The sequence below is a fragment of the Moschus berezovskii genome, chromosome 4, assembly GCF_049115385.1.
Source record: "Moschus berezovskii isolate FMDL1 chromosome 4, NW_MosBer_1.0, whole genome shotgun sequence".
NCBI classification, from domain to species: domain Eukaryota; kingdom Metazoa; phylum Chordata; class Mammalia; order Artiodactyla; family Moschidae; genus Moschus; species Moschus berezovskii.
The window spans coordinates 86929212-86945648 of NC_142463.1; the positions used below are offsets into that span (position 1 = coordinate 86929212).

General features: G+C 37.4%; 1 protein-coding gene across 3 annotated transcripts in view; it reads right to left on the bottom strand.

Annotated features, from left to right (window-relative positions):
- Positions 1-16437, bottom strand: part of VAV3 (vav guanine nucleotide exchange factor 3) — a 457960-nt gene that overhangs the window by 26363 nt on the left and 415160 nt on the right. For all 3 annotated transcript variants that reach the window (XM_055401823.2, XM_088835531.1, XM_088835532.1), the window contains 2 exons: positions 7933-8049; positions 7284-7371 (listed from right to left, as the gene is read on the bottom strand). In XM_055401823.2, the coding sequence (XP_055257798.1) occupies positions 7284-7371; positions 7933-8049 (205 nt within the window). The remainder of the gene's footprint in view (positions 1-7283; positions 7372-7932; positions 8050-16437) is intronic.

Consider the following 16437-nt stretch of genomic DNA (forward strand, 5'->3'; position numbering starts at 1 on the left):
AGTCCATGGGGTCGCAAAGAGTTGGACACAAACTTAGTGACTAAAAAACATGTTACAATAAGTAAATGGTGACCTCTCCCTGCTTCCTGGATGTACAAGACACCCAACTAGTAATTGTCCTTGTTATCCAGGCCATTTATAATGTACGTTACCCCCCATTGTTACTCAATATCCTGTTAATCTTCAGTCTGATGTAGTAAGTAAAAAGAAGCCATAATAAACCTCAAACTCAGAAATTCTTGTTCTTACTTATGAAATACTTTATTTTTGTTTCGGGAGGCAAGAGCTGTTTTATGAATATATAGTAATCTATAGATTCCTGCATTTTCTTTCAGCATAGCAGAAAAGCAAACTTGATCCTAAATATGTTTTTCCACTGTAAACCAAAGTTGTTAAACCACAAATATTGCTTACTTGACATTGTTTCTGGCTTACAAGGAAGTGTTAGTGACCTTCTCTTAGCTCTGTATGTCACCTGGTGCTCACAGAAGTCAATAATGTAGTTCTTTCCAATTTTCTCTTATACCTGATTTGCCTTAAATACATCCAAGCCTAATATAATAACCACCCACCATCTTTCATACTACGATCTCAGAATATTCTTTTGCAATTTCAGTTTCACAGATTCTGCACAAATCTTAATCCCTCTACTTTAAATAGAAAATTAATAATGGTTAATTCATAATGGAAAATGCATATTATCACTAGATGAGTACCAATTATGTTTCTTAGAAAAATCTGAAACGAAAATAAAAGCAAAATAACGTTTAACCTAATTATTCAGTGCTTCTTCTACAGCACTATTATTTAAAACTGTATAAAAGCAACTCATTTCTTAAAAAAAATTACACTGTCATCAACTCAGCCCTTCCATTCAGTGCTTATGTTCAAAGTCCCCCAAACAAATCAATCGAGTCAAAAATCACCTGAAAGAAGAGAAAGAGAATCATCAATGATTTATTTATTATTTATGACCAAACTTGGATGAGTTGTGGGATGCATGGTGTGGGGTGTTCCAGGGATCACAGAGATTAGGTTCCTAGGCATACCCACCGTGGAAGGAAAGAGAAGGGTTATGGGAGTTTGGAGGCAAGAAGGAAAGACAGCTTCCTTTTCAGAGTCCAGAGGAGGGAAGAGGGAAGAGTTCATGAGGGAAGGTAGCTTGGCTTAAGTTGAATATAAGTATAATTTCAAAAACCAGGAAGGATGAAAGGATTATTTTAAGTAGAGCAGACAGGCTGGAAACAGACAAAGATAATAAAGACCACCTTCATAAACTAAAAGCAGCATGGTTTGGTTCAAGTACTGGATAAAGCAAATGGAGATTCTTCACCTTTCACATCTATAAAATGAGGATAATAAACCACTTCACAGACTATAGCAAAGAAGGTATAAAGTACCTAGTACCTGTGAATAATCATGAGAGCTACCATGATCACATGTGCTACATAGTTTTATATAATATATATATAGTTTTATATAGTTATATAGTATATGTATACTTTCATATAGTTTCTTACAATCTTCACACAAGAAACAAGAGACGGGTCTTTTCCCCACTGATGCTCAAGGCTCAGTGAGATTAATCAGCTTGGGCAAGGTTGTATAACCGGTGTCTGGCTCCAAAGTTTGTGCTCTCAACTACATTTTACTATTAGCAAATAGGACCTGGTAAATGTAAATATGCAAAAAGGGAAGCAAAGGGAAGGAGCATTTTCTAAGTATCTTCTTGTTTTCTTAGACCCAAGATATTTTACACATGCTATAATTTTTTTTTCTTTCATTCTTTCTTCCTTGCTTGGGCCCAGATTATAAGTCTCATTGCTGAAGCCAAGGAGTAGAATCTGACCAACTTAAAAGAAAAAAAGCTAAAATGTCAGAAGTTTTCAGTTCAGTTACTCAGTCGTGTCCAACTCTTTGCAACACTATGGACTGCAACACGCCAGGCTTCCCTATCCATCACCAACTCCCAGAGTTTACTCAAACTTGTGTCCATTGAGTCGGTGATGCCATCCAACCATCTCATCCTCCGTCATCCCCTTCTCCTCCTGCCTTCAATATTTCCCAGCATCAGGGTCTTTTCAAATGAGTCAGTTCTTCGCATCAGGTGGCCAAATATTGGGAGTTTCAGCTTCAGCATCAGTCCTTCCAATGGATATTCAAGGTTGATTTCATCTAGGATGGACTGGTTGGATCTCCTTGCTGTCCAAGGGACTCTCAAAAGTCTTCTCTAACACCACAGTTCAAAAACATCAATTCTTCGGCACTCAACTTTCTTTATAGTCCAACTTTAACATCCATACATGACTACTGGAAAAACCATAACTTTGATTAGACGGACCTTTTCAGCAAAGGAATGTCTCTGCTTTTTAATATGCTGTCTAGGTTGGTCATAACTTTTCTTCCAAGGAGCAAGCATCTTTTAATTTCATGGCTGCAATCACCATCTGTAGTGATTTTGGAGCCCCGCAAAATAAAGCCTGTCACTGTTTCCATTGTTTCTCCATCTATTTGCTGTGAAGTGATGGGACCAGATGCCATGATCTTAGTTTTCTGAATGTTGAGCTTTAAGCCAACTTTTTCACTCTCCTCTTTCACTTTCATTAAGAGGCTTTTTAGTTCCTCTTCACTTTCTGCCATAAGGGTGGTATCGTCTGCATATCTGAGGTTATTGATATTTCTTCTTGCAGTCTTGATTCCAGCTTGTGCTTCTTCCAGCCCAGCGTTTCTCAAGATGTACTCTGCATATAAGTTAAATAGGCAGGGTGACAATATACAACCTTGACGTACTCCTTTTCCTATTTGGAACCAGTCTGTTGTTTCATGTCCAGTTCTGACTGTTGCTTCCTGACCTGCATACAGGTTTCTCAAGAGGCAGGTCAGGTGGTCTGGGATTCCCATCTCTTTCAGAATTTTTCACAGTTTATTGTGATCCACACAGTCAGAGGCTTTGGCGTAGTCAATAAAGCAGAAGTAGATGTTTTTCTGGAACTCTCTTGCTTTTTCCATGATCCAGCAGATGTTGGCAATTTGATCTCTGGTTCCTCTGCCTTTCCTAAATCCAGCTTGAGCATCTGGAAGTTCACGGCTCGTGTACTGTTGAAGCCTGGCTTGGAGAATTTTGAGCATTACTTTACTAGCATGTGAGATGCATGCAATTGTGCGGTAGTTTGAACATTCTTTGGCATTGCCTTTCTTTGGGATTTGAATGAAAACTGATCTTTTTCAGTCCTGTGGCCACTGCTGAGTTTTCCAAATTTGCTGGCATATTGAGTGCAACACTTTAACAGCATCATCTTTTAGGATTTGAAATAGCTCAACTGGAATTCCATCACCTCCACTAGCTTCGTTCATAGTGATGCTTCCTAAGGCATCAGAAGTTTATATCCCCAAAATGGCTTCCCTGATCAGAATACAGCATTTATATTATAGAGGTTTTAACATGGTTTGCAAGGCCTGGAATTAAATTCTGCTCTGAGACCAATACTATCATTTAAGTTTTTTAAATGCAAAATTTTGTAAGGTCTCTGAAAGAATCGTACAGTTTATCATTTGCATCAGTAACACACTTCTCTTAGTTTTATCATTGAACTGAGTGAATGTGTTCTTTAGAAAAAAATGTGAAAATAAACCTGAAAGTAATTATAAGCCAATAACTTTGAACTTTAATGTAATTGAAGTTGTTGTAAATGTTATAAGTAATATGAATTTTATGCATGATATATCATGAGTTAGTATGAATTAAAGTTTATGAGAAGTTGGCTAGAAAACACAGAATTATCATACTGAAAAGGACTTGTTTCTCATTTAATACCTACCCAGCTCCAGATTTTATGGGAGCAAAAAATGACTTTTCCAAGGCCTAGGGCTGTGTGGCTTGGTAAGCTGCAAAACACTTTATTATCACTTCAGTAAGCATCAAAGACATTTTAGTTCCATTTTTACCATCTTATGAGGGTAAATCTTCCTACATGTTTCTAAGTAGGTAGAATTAAATAGTGCCACTGTGGATCTCTTCTAATTCATGCCTTTCTGCTTTCTATATTTTAGTCTAATCCGCCCCCGCTTTAGCAGTCATTGACCTTCAGGTACTACAAGTAAATAAGAAGATGCTAAACAAAAGAAATCACTAAGCTTTCCTTATCTCTCACTGACACAGTGGTGTCAACAATTCAAGTCTCTCTGAAAAATAATGAGTGAGAGCCAGTTATTCCAATTACCAAGGAAACGGGCAATGGAGATGATTTATAAACAGCATTTGGACATGGATTGTCTGGCATACATGAAAATTAGAACAAAATTAATGCCTTGTAATCTGGATACAGAAATTCATTTAGAATTTAAATTTAATGACTAGAAAAACAAAGATTTCGATTAACCAAGCCATTGAAACCAGAGTGGGTAAAAAAAAGGTTAGGTTATAACCACCTGAGGTCAATCTTCTTGAGAAACTGGCTAATTTAAAACAAATTCTGGATTTTCTTTGCATTTTACATCCTTTCCCAATTAAATTTAATCCTAGAGTGTCATTAGATAAATGAATATTACGTAGGTGATATAATGTTACCAGTCACGATGGGAGGAAACTGAACTATACTTAAGAAATAACTCAATTCCTTTAGACCAAGATATAATGGCAACTGGGTTATCTCCCAACATAAAAAGCATGATAAAAAGTTACGCCTTACAGTTGCAGAGGGAAGCCTCTAGCTCCCAGAGAGAAGGGCCTGTTAACCCTTTATCTTCTTCCAGAGAGGCTGGTACTCAGATAGAAGCCATTCCTTCTGATCAGGCATTTCCTAGTTTAGGGTCCAAGTATAGATCTATTTGAGGCTTTGGTACAGATAGATTTACTGATTTGAGAACTTTTTCAGAACTGAGTCCTTTTAGAATTCTGCAGAATCACAGTGATTTCACATAGTGAGGACTCAATATAAAGTTGTTCAAGAAATGGACAGAGACAAAGAAGAGGTAGGTCCAGACGAGTTCAGTGGTCTCTTCGGCAAGTTTTTACGGTGATTTTCTTCCTTGCTGCTGCTGCTAAGTCACTTCAGTCGTGTCCGACTCTGTGTGACCCCATAGACGGCAGCCCACTAGGCTCCCCTGTCCCTGGGATTCTCCAGGCAAGAACACTGGAGTGGGTTGCCATTTCCTTCTCCAATGTGCGAAAGTGGAAAGTGAAGTCGCTCTGTCGTGTCCGACCCTTAGCAACCCCACGGACTGCAGCCTACTAGGCTCCTCCATCCATGGGATTTTCTAGGCAAGAGTACTGGAGTGGCTTGCCATTGCCTTCTCTGGATTTTCTTCCTGACAAAAGTATTTATCTAAGACAGATTTTTTAGCCTCTTGCCTGTCTTTTCACAATCCTATCCATTTGCTTATTTTTTTTCAGTTTCATTGTAGTTTTGCAATTAATTCTTAATCCCCTCCCTTTAACTATCTGTATTATGTACTTCCTTACAAAAGATCCCCTGATATGGAGGGACAAAATACATGCATGTGTCTCCAGCAGTGACATTTCTGATGTTTTACACACACCATGTAATAAGCTCTGTTAGCTTATGTGAGCTCTTTTACTTCCCTTTCCAGAACATCACTGAAAAAACTTTTACCACTCTCGGATACAAATTACTTGGAATCTTGGTCTTTATAGCATATATAATAATCACAGCTTTCCATGCAGATAGGAACTTGAGGATCTGTGTTCACTAATCCAAGTCATGGTGTTATTTACTGGCTTTTCACATCTAACCTTAGAGAAGGAACTTTCTTGAGCTGAATCCAGGTGACACGAAGTTGAATTGATTGGTTCTTGCCAGTGGTTCATTCCTTTCATCCTCTTGCTTATCTCCTGTGATGGGAGTCCCTTTTGTTGCTTTCAAAGTCAGCAAAGCTGGTAGTCAACTTTGGCCCTACAGCATTTTTTTTTAAAGTCTCATATTAACCATGATACCACAGAGCAGCCTCATTACCAAGCACCCTAAGTTCTGCAGGTGAAAGTCAAGCTGGTGTGTCTTTGCAGTGATGTGGAGGCCCCCTGTGCATGCTTTTTTCATGTCTCAGCTGGGGCTATCACTCATTATTTGTGCATCCACTTGCCACCTCCCTGCTAGGTTTTCCTTTCAGGAAGAAACCTCCTCAGGTCCCATTCTCTCTGTGCACAGCTTGCTTGCACCAGCAGAACGTAACTCGCTGCCAGCAGGGAGGATGCCTGGATCTTGGTTGCCAATTTGACAGGGTTTGCATTTTCCAGGACACATCCTTAGGATGCTGCCCATCCTTAGCTTTTGAATTGGGAATGTGATATTTATGTCAAGACAGGTTTTCTTACTTTTCTTTTGACTCAGTTCAATTAAGTTCAGTCACTCAGTCACAAGATGTTTCAATTTTTTAAAAATACTGATTCCTGTCTTGATCCAGTTCTAAATTTTTGGATAAGACTTTTAAGCTGACCTGTTCTGTAAGGCTCTCTTACACTTAGTTTTAACTTTAGTGTTAACATCTGCAAAGTGCTTTGAGATGTTTTCCAGATGGATGCAGTATGTATCATTTGATTGATGGTTCAGTCAATGAGTGGTCCTTCCCAATGCTACTCAAAGTACTTAACAGAGCTCTACAAAGGCTTATGTCCTATATCCAAATTCTTCATTATCTTAAGAAACTCTCCAACTTAAGAAACAAGCCTGAGACTACTTTTCAGTTTTATTTACTGTTAGCAGGGCACATGTAATGATATGTATGTATTGTTTATATGACAATACATAATATTCTTATATGCTAAGTTGCACTTTTTAAAATCAGAGTAAATCACCTTTATATGAAGCAACTTGGTAACAATATACTGTTTCAATTTAAATATAAAATTGCTATGAAATCACTGTCATATGGTAAAAGTGTGATCTTGTTAGTGTTTAATTGTCGAAGGTAATGAAGAAAGCAAATCACTTAGACTAGAAAATACAAAAAGGTTTTCCATTTGACCATATATTGTATTTTGCATGAAATGGACCTGAATGTGTCTGTGATTCTAAGAATCATATAGTGTGGACCCTGAAATATTATCTTAAACTTGCAAACTTAGTTTACAATGAAAAATATGTTTAGGGCAATATAAAACTTAACTAGAATTCTTAAAATTTTCAGGATTCTGCTGCAAAAGTAAGCTATTATTCTCTTTAAATGTTTCAGCAAGCAAAATTTCCAAGAAACTATAGAGCTAAACTGACCTTTCCAATAAGAGAAAACTAAGGACCACAGATTGAAAAGAACTAATCAATGCTTACCATTAAACTTTTAAACTTTCTATTTTCCGCAATGTGAAAAAAGCCATCTCTTGTTAAAATCTTGATGTGCTTTGCTTCATTATTGTACCTGTGGGCAGTGGATAACTTATGAATATAAATGTGTTTTTAATCAGTAGAAATCAATAATTACCAGAGGGCATGCCCCAATAACATTATAGGAATTAATTCTGAAGACAAAATATATACCTATGCCAATACACTGGTGACAGCTAATTAACAAAATATATTCACTAGATTGGCTGAAGATACAACCAGTTTTTGAAGTGAGATTGGGGGGCAGTAGATTTGACCAATCATTCTGCCCCATTTATTTATAAGATCAGTTTGAGAATACAGAAAAACAAAACAAAATCTAGTAATTTATAATTCTTAGGATTTACTAGAAACATATACACATCAAGTCACTGAAGCACAGTGTTATGAAAGAAATCTGGTGTGCCAATTAGCAGCCTATAACACTTAATACCATTTTTTTCTAACAGATATTTTCAAGTATTAATGAACTGTCTAGAGAGATGATGCATTATTTCTACTGCAATTAGAACCTTGGTTTTCAACTTCAGTGTTGTACATGTCAGATGATCTATGCAATTATGAAAACAGGAAACCTATTTCTTGTCCTACTTACTTAATGCTAATTGCGTATTCTCCTGACTCTCTGGTCCTGTGTCTCACAAGGTAAGTACTGTTTACCCTGTTAATAAGTTCGGTCTCTGCCTGCAGTCTTTCCATGGCTCCAGCATACCTGTGAGAAACAAGGACACAGAAAATTTGGGTAATGTACCTGAAAGAGAACAGAGGCTAAAACTTAAGTATCTGTCAGGATTTTAATTTAGTGGCAGATCTGAACTGTTTTTACTGCTATACTAATTATATTACTTCAAAAAATAATGCAGAAAAATGTCCTTTAAATATGTTCAAACAAAGATACTGTAATCTCTACAAAGATTACAACAGTGAAGTGAACAATGCCAAACACACTAAATATTTATCAATAAATAAATGGAACAAAGAGAGGAAATTAGTGGGTATTAGAGAGAGAGAGGGCTGTGGAGAGTTTAGGGTCAAGAAGGAAAAAGACTTTAGGGAAGGATGGCCCATGTAAGACACACTCAGATACACACACACGCACACATATACACACATTCCTCCAAAATTTCACATTTTCTAGGTAAAACAGTATGAAATAAAATCTCCTTTGAGTATTAAGAAAATTTAGGGGCAATTTATTTTTAAATAATTATTTTTTAGATGTAAGATTAATTCTTATAGTCCACAATTTTGATAACCAATTTTCTACTAGTAGCAAATAGAATTTTTAAAAGATATGTTCATGCCAGCCCCGAGCATCCTATAACATGCATTCTCCCAAATCATCCCACCCTCACCCTCGATAAAGGGAGGAGGGAGGTGGGAGGGGGGTTCAGGAGAGGGAACTTATGTAAACCCGGGGCGAATTCATGTCAATGTATGGCAAAACCAACCAATATAATATTGTAAAATAATTTGCCTCCAATAAAAAATAAATTAATTACAAAAAATAAAAAAAAAAAAAAAAAAATAAAAGATATGTTCAAAACCAAAATTCTGTTGTTTCCAAACTCTGCTGGCTTAAGCATACAAATATTCCATAACATTAAAAGGGACAAATTCAATGTTAAAATATTCTTATACTTATGATTGGTCTGTTCACATACTTTCCACTTATTCCTGGTTCAGTTCGAGGAGACCAAATTTGTTTTTGAAGATCTTTTTTTCTTCCCCTCCTCTTTTGTTATCTCCTCTTGTCATTTGATGTCTATCTTTAGTGATATGTTTGGACTGCTTTGTTTTTTTAATTGTGAGTTTCAATCGTAGATTTTTGGTTTGTGGTTCCCAAGAGAGTTTTTTTTTTTTTTTTTTTTGATTGGAAAAGACTCTGATGCTGGGAGGGATTGGGGGCAGGAGGAGACGGGGAGGACAGAGAATGAGATGGCTGGATGGCATCACCAGCTCGATGGACATGAGTTTGAGTGAACTCCGGGAGTTGGTGATGGACAGGGAGGCCTGGCGTGCTGTGATTCATGGGGTCGCAAAGAGTTGGGCACGACTGAGCGACTGAACTGAACTGAACTGAATGTAGTTTAAGTTAAAATATGTTGTTGTTCTTGTTTAGTTGCTAAGTTGTGTCCAACTCTTTGCAACCTCATGGATTATAGCATACCAGGCTCTGCTGTCCATGGAATTTTCCGGGCAAGAATACAGGAGTGGGTGGCCATTTCCTTCTCCAGGGAATCTTTCTGACTCAGGGATCAAAGCTCATTTCCTGCATAGGCAGGTGGATTCTTTACCGCTGAACCACCATGGGTACAACGTATAAAAATAATTTTATTATTTTTAAATTTTAGTTTATATTGGAGTATATTTGATTAACAATGTTGTGTTAGTTTCATCTGACAGCAGAGTGATTCAGTTATATATGTGTGTGTATGTGTGTATGTATTGTTTCAAAATTATTTTCTCATTTAGGTTATTACAGAGATCAAGCAGAGTTCTCTATGCTATACAGTAGATCCTTGTTGATTATCTATTTTCAATATAGCAGTATGTACATGTCAATCCCAAACTCCCAATCTATCCCTCCTGCCTGACCTTTCCTCTCAGTAACCATAAGGTCTCTTAAGTCTGTGAGTCTGTTTTATGAATAAGTTCATTTGTATTATTTTTTAAGACTCTGTATATAAACTGATGTCATATATTTGTCTTTCTCTGTCTCACTTCACTTAGTATGATAATCTCCAAGTTTATCCATGTTGCTGCAAATAGCATTATTTCATTCTTTTTCTATGGTTGAGTTATTTCATTCTTTTTATGGCTAAGTTATACCTTATGTGAACCGTGAAATCCCAGATGTTCAAGCAGGTTTTAGAAAAGGCAGAGGCACCAGAGATCAAATTGCCAACATCTGCTGAATCATGGAGAAAGCAAGAGAGTTCCAGAAAAACATCTATTTCTGCTTCATTGACTATGCCAAAGCCTTTGACTCTGTGGATCACAATAAACTGTGGAAAATTCTCAAAGAGATGGGAATACCAGACCACCTGACCTGCCTCTTGAGAAACCTCTATGCAGGTCAGGAAGCAACAGTCAGAACTGTACATGGAACACAGACTGGTTCCAAATAGGAAAAGGAGTGCGTCAAGGCTGTATATTGTCACCTTGCTTATTTAACTTATATGCAGAGTACATCATGAGGAACGCTGGGCTGGAGGAAGCACAAGCTGGAATCAAGATTGCTGGGAGAAATATCAGTAACCTCAGATATGCAGATGACACCACCCTTATGGCAGAAAGTGAAGAGGAACTAAAAGGCCTCTTGATGAAAGTAAAAGAGGAGAGTGAAAAGGTTGGCAGCATTCAGAAAACAAAGATCATGGCATCTGGTCCCATCACTTCATGGGAAATAGATGGGGAAACAGTGGAAACAGTGTCAGACTTTATTTTTTTGGGCTCCAAAATCACTGCGGATGCTGATTGCAGCCATGAAATTAAAAGACGCTTACTCCTTGGAAGGAAAGTTATGACCAACCTAGATAGCATATTAAACAGCAGAGACATTACTTTGCCAACCAAGGCCCGGCTAATCAAGGCTATGGTTTTTCCCGTGGTCATGTATGGATGAGAGTTGGACTGTGAAGAAAGCTGATTGCCGAAGAATTGATGCTTTTGTTGAACTGTGGTGCTGGAGAAGACTCTTGAGAGTCCCTTGGACTGCAAGGAGATCCAACCAGTCCATTCTAAAGGAGCTCAATCCTGGGTGTTCATTGGAAGGACTGATGCTAAAGCTGAAACTCCAATACTTTGGCCACCTCATGCGACGAGTTGACTCACTGGAAAAGACTCTCATGCTAGGAGGGATTGGGGATGGGAGGAGAAGGGGACAACAGAGAATGAGATGGCTGGATGGCATCACCGACTCTATGGACATGAGTTTGAGTGAACTCCGGGAGTTGGTGATGGACAGGGAGGCCTAGCGTGCTGTGGTTCATGAGGTCGCAGAGTCAGACACGACTGAGCGACTGAACTGAACTGAACTGATACCTTTTGTATATATGTACCACATCTTTATCCATTCATCCATCACTGGAGTTTTAGGTTGCTTCCATGTCTTAGCTATTGTAAACAGCATGGCAGTGAACATTGGGATGCATGTATCCTTTTGAACCATGGTTTTCTCCAAATATATGCCCAGGTGTGGGACTGCTGGATCATATGGTAGCTTTATTTTTAGTTTTGTAAGGAACCTAAATACTGTTCTCTATAGTGACTGCACCAATTTACATTCCCACCAACAGTGTAGGAGGGTTCACCTTTCTCCACACCATCTGGAGCACTTATTGTTTGTAGAATTTTTGATGATGGTCATAAGGACTGGTGTGAGATGATTCCTCATTGTAGTTTTGATTTCCATTTCTCTAATAATTAGCAGTGTTCAGCATCTTTTCATGAACCTCTTGGCTGTATCTCATGTGAATTCATGTCCTTCTACCCTGCCATCCTGTCTTCTCCCATTATGTATCTCCCATGACAGTTTGATATTCAGTTCAGTTCAGTCACTCAGTTTGATATTGCAGTCTTCAAATATACACAATTGTTTTATGTTGCTGATCCCTTAATTTCAAGTTCATCTCCAGTATCCTGCATTTGTATTCTCTTCTCAGAATTGCTGGTTTTGATATCATATTTGTATATGGATGATTCCCTATGTTTAGGAAAATCTCTCTTACCAGTGAGATTTCCCATTTGTAGTTTTCTTGATTGTAGCTGTGGCCTTTCCTTTTCCACCTGCAGAAGTTCCTTTAGCATTTGCTGCAAAGGTGGTCTGGTGGTGCTGAATTCTCTTAGTTTTTGCTTATCTGTAGAACTTCTGATTTCTCCATTGAATCTGAATGAGAGCCTGGCTGGATAGAGTATTCTTGGTTGTAGGTTTTTCCCTTTCATCACATTAAATATATTGCGCCATTCCCTCTGGTCCGCAGAATTTCTGCTTAAAAATCAGCAGATAATGTTATCAGGGTTCCCTTGTATGTTATTTGTTGCTTTTCCCTTGTTGATTTTAATATTTTTTCTTTGTTTTTTATTTTTGTCTGTTTGATTAATACGTGTTAATATGTTCCTCCTTGGTTTATCTTGTATGGAACGCTGCACTTCCTGGATTTGAGTGAATGTTTCCTTTCTCATGTTAGGGAAGTATTTGGTTATAATCTTTTCAAATATTTTCTCAGGCCCTCCTTCTCTCTCTTCGCCTTCTGAGTTTTTATCAATTTCAGATTCCAGGACAGAAAACCACTGTTTCCCCACTTACGCTCATGCCATCATAGTGCTGCCCCTCACTCTCCTTTCTGTAGCTGTTCCAAAGCCTAGCCATCATCTGACCCAGTTTTGTCATGTTGTCATATTCAAAGAACATCCAACATCAAAAAACAAGTCCTCAAGTTTTTGTTTGCTCAAGCTTCTTTGTCTCTACCCAGTTTTTTTTTTTTCCAAATTCTCCAAACGAATTATAAACCCCCCAGTGATACCTGTTCAGCACCATGTACTGTACCTATTAATTCTTTCTATGGAGACATCCGTTTTTCCCAAACCCTCAACCCTCTTGGTCTAATCACCACTGCTTTCTCTCCAAGCCTGCTGAATTAGTGTAGTCCTGGAATCCCTTCACTCCCATTTCCTAGATTTTGCATCTCCCTGTTTCCTGGTTTACTAGCTAACTCCTCAGATCCATAAATGAATATATGGGATGTAATACTTAGAAGGTCTCATATCTATGATATTTGTATTTTACTAAATAATCCTTAATTCACAGTTTGGCTGGATAAATAATTCTAAGTGACAAATCATTTTCTTCTCAAATTTTAAGGCACTATTCTGCTGTTCTAACTTCCAATTCAGTGCCATTCTGATTTCTGAGTCTTTGTAGGTAATCTTTTTTTTTTTTTTTCCCTCTCTGGAAACTCAAATTCATTGCTTTATATAGCAAAGTTCATAATAATAAGCCTTCTGGTTATATGCTGTACTAAAAAGTTCACTGTTGTCCTGGGCTCTCAGGAGCATCTTTGATGTAGTCATATAGCCTTCAGTTCTAAAAAAATTTTGGTTTTATCTTTTTTTTATATATATAATTGTTGTTAGTTTCTCTTTCTCAAGTTCCTATTAAATGAAGGCCAGACTTCTCAGGTCAGTTGTCTGCTCTATCTTTTCTCTATTATCTCTCTTTGATTTTCTAGAGGATTTATTCAACTTTATTTTCCAATTTCTCTACTCAATACTTAGAGAGCTCTTTCTCATTCTCAATTTCTGTCTCTTTTATAAAACATCCAGCTCACTTGTATGGATATATTATCTCTTAATTCTGAGAATATAAATTAAAGGCATCTCTATTCTGCCCATGCTAATGTTTGTAATTCTTCCAAGTTTCTTTTTGACATTTATTTTTTTCTCTACTTCAAGGCTTTTCTCAAATGTCTGGTTACTCGTTGTTGTCTGCTCACATTTTGCTATATGGCTCAGGAAACTTAAACAGGGCTCTGTATCAACCTAGAGGGATAGGATGGGGAGGGAGATGGGAGGCAGGTTCAAAAGGGAGGGGGTAGATGTGTACTTATGACTGATTCATGTTGAGATTTGACAGTAAACAACAAAATTCTGTAAAGCAATTATCCTTCAATTAAAAAAAAAAGAAAGCGAGAAAGGCATCCAAGAACTGACTGGGAGTTCTGTGGGGGTGCAGTATGTGAGGCTCACTGGGGTGGAATCTGATCATTTGGGAAGAAGCTGATTATGGGGCCTGGATTTTAGGTTTTTTAATTCTGAGTCTATTCCATTTCTTTAGAGAAAAATCTTCCAGATTCCTATCTGGATGGAAGAAGAGAGTAGTCCATGTGTGTGAGACACAGCTGTTGCAATACTAAAATTTAACTATTCAAAGGAACTGAGGATCATCATCAGTCTGTATACTGACTTTCCTTAATGTGACTGATCTGTTGGTGTATAGCATCTCTGCCAACTTTTGCTGGGCCAGCTCTTTCCAAGTCTAGGCCTCACATGGCTCAATTTTTCCAAGTAATATACCTTCTAATTCATGTCTCTTGCTAAGGGAGGGAAAGGTAAGTTGTCTGACTTCTTGGAGAATGAGGCGGGACACTGGTATCTGCATCCTTTTCTCCATAAGGACTTCCAGACAGTTCCTGAGATTTAAGCCCATATCTCAGCCCAGTCTTCATGACACCCAAAAACACAGACTGAAGATAATCACCTGAACTCTGTTTTATTTCATGGCTTATAAAAGAGACAAAGTTTACCTTATGGGAACAGCTTCAAAATGTGAAAATAATAAGGATATTTAACTCCTTAATGACTTGAGAGAGTGAAAGTCGCTCAGTCCTGTCCGACTCTTTGTGACCCCGTAGACTATACAGTCCATGTAATTCTTCAGGCCAGAAGACTGGAGTGGGCAGCCTTTCCCTTCTCCAGGGGATCTTCCCAACCCAGGGATAGAACCCAGGTCTCCCGCACTGCAGGCGGATTCTTTACCAGCTGAGCCACAAGGGAAGCCCAAGAATACTGGAGAAGGTAGTCTATCCCTTCTCCAGGAGATCTTCCTGACCCAGGAATCGAACTGGGGTCTCCTGCATTGCAGGTGGATTCTTTACCAACTGAGACTAAGCTATTAGGGAAGCCCTCTTAATGACTTGAAAACCACAGTGTAATTTTTCTTTAAACAGTTTAGTTTTTCTAAAATTGAAGGTTTCATTTTCTGCTATAGTTTATCATTTTGTTCCTTAGCAGAAAGCATTTCACATGAAACTGCCTGCTTAGTTGTGAAGAAACTGTCCCAAGTTTCTAAGAAAAGAAAAAGTAATTTTGAAATTCTATTATCTTTATTTCTTACTGTTTTCATCTAAACATCTTGATTTTTTTTATCATTAGGAACAATACTCTTTGGTCATAATTTGAATAGAATTTTATATATTGGCAAGGGTACATTTTAAAACAAAGGATTCAAAAGCTAATCTCCTGTGTTCTGAATGTTTCTCAGGTATCAAATCAGTTTATTTCATAAAATTCATCTTTTGTGTGGCATTCGTATTTCTCTAAAGTCATTAGTTTTGTAACTATTATGCCTTCTTATATAGAAATAGTAAAAGAAAAGAGAAGGAAACTGTTATCACACTTTCATGATTTCACCAGTTCTTGATGTTTTACAGTTTGATTATCCATGCTATCAGTTCTTTTCTCCCAAATTAATTTGTCAGGGTTACAGTCTTTAATTCCATGAAAACTGAGACCTCAAATTTGTCTTAAAACAGGTAAACATATAGCAAAGATTTCCAGTTCTATCACAGACCTGCTATAATTTCTCAGCAGGCTCAGTGTTAAAGCCAGGGAAGGATGTCAGAGAAAACAGACAATGATTACACAAAGCAGATGTGGCTGGGGAGAAAGAGTAAGACTGCTGAGGAAAGGATCCCATATTATGGACAATGTGTTCCTACATTTTTCACGCTTTGGTGATATAACAGAAAATGATCAGTTTAAAATATCAAAAAACTCAGGTGTTGCCTACACTTGCAAACTGAACTAGTACTTACTATATACTCTCAGAATACCTCATTTATATTCATACCCTGATTTCTAATTTGTATGCACATATTTCAATATCAAGAAAATAAAAATAGATGCAGTCATTTTAAGAGGCAGTTAGCCGTATCACTAACAGAAACAAGGAAACGATTATTACTTTTTAGACATTATGAGTTTAAGAGAAAATGACATCTTCAACCAGAAAAACTATTTAGAATAGTTATAATCAACATATGATAATTAACATATTTTGGGTACTTAATATTTACTTAGTATTATACACATTTTATTTCATCTTTCCAACATCTGTATAAGGAACAATGCAAAGAAATGAAGACTATAGAATGAGAAAGAAAAGAGATCTCTTTAAGAAAACTGGAGATATCAAGGGAATATTTCATAAAAGGATGAGCATGATAAAGGACAGAAATGATAAGGACCTAACAGAAACATAAGAGGTTAAGAAAAGGTGGCAAGAATACATAGAAGAATTATACAAAAAATGTCTTAA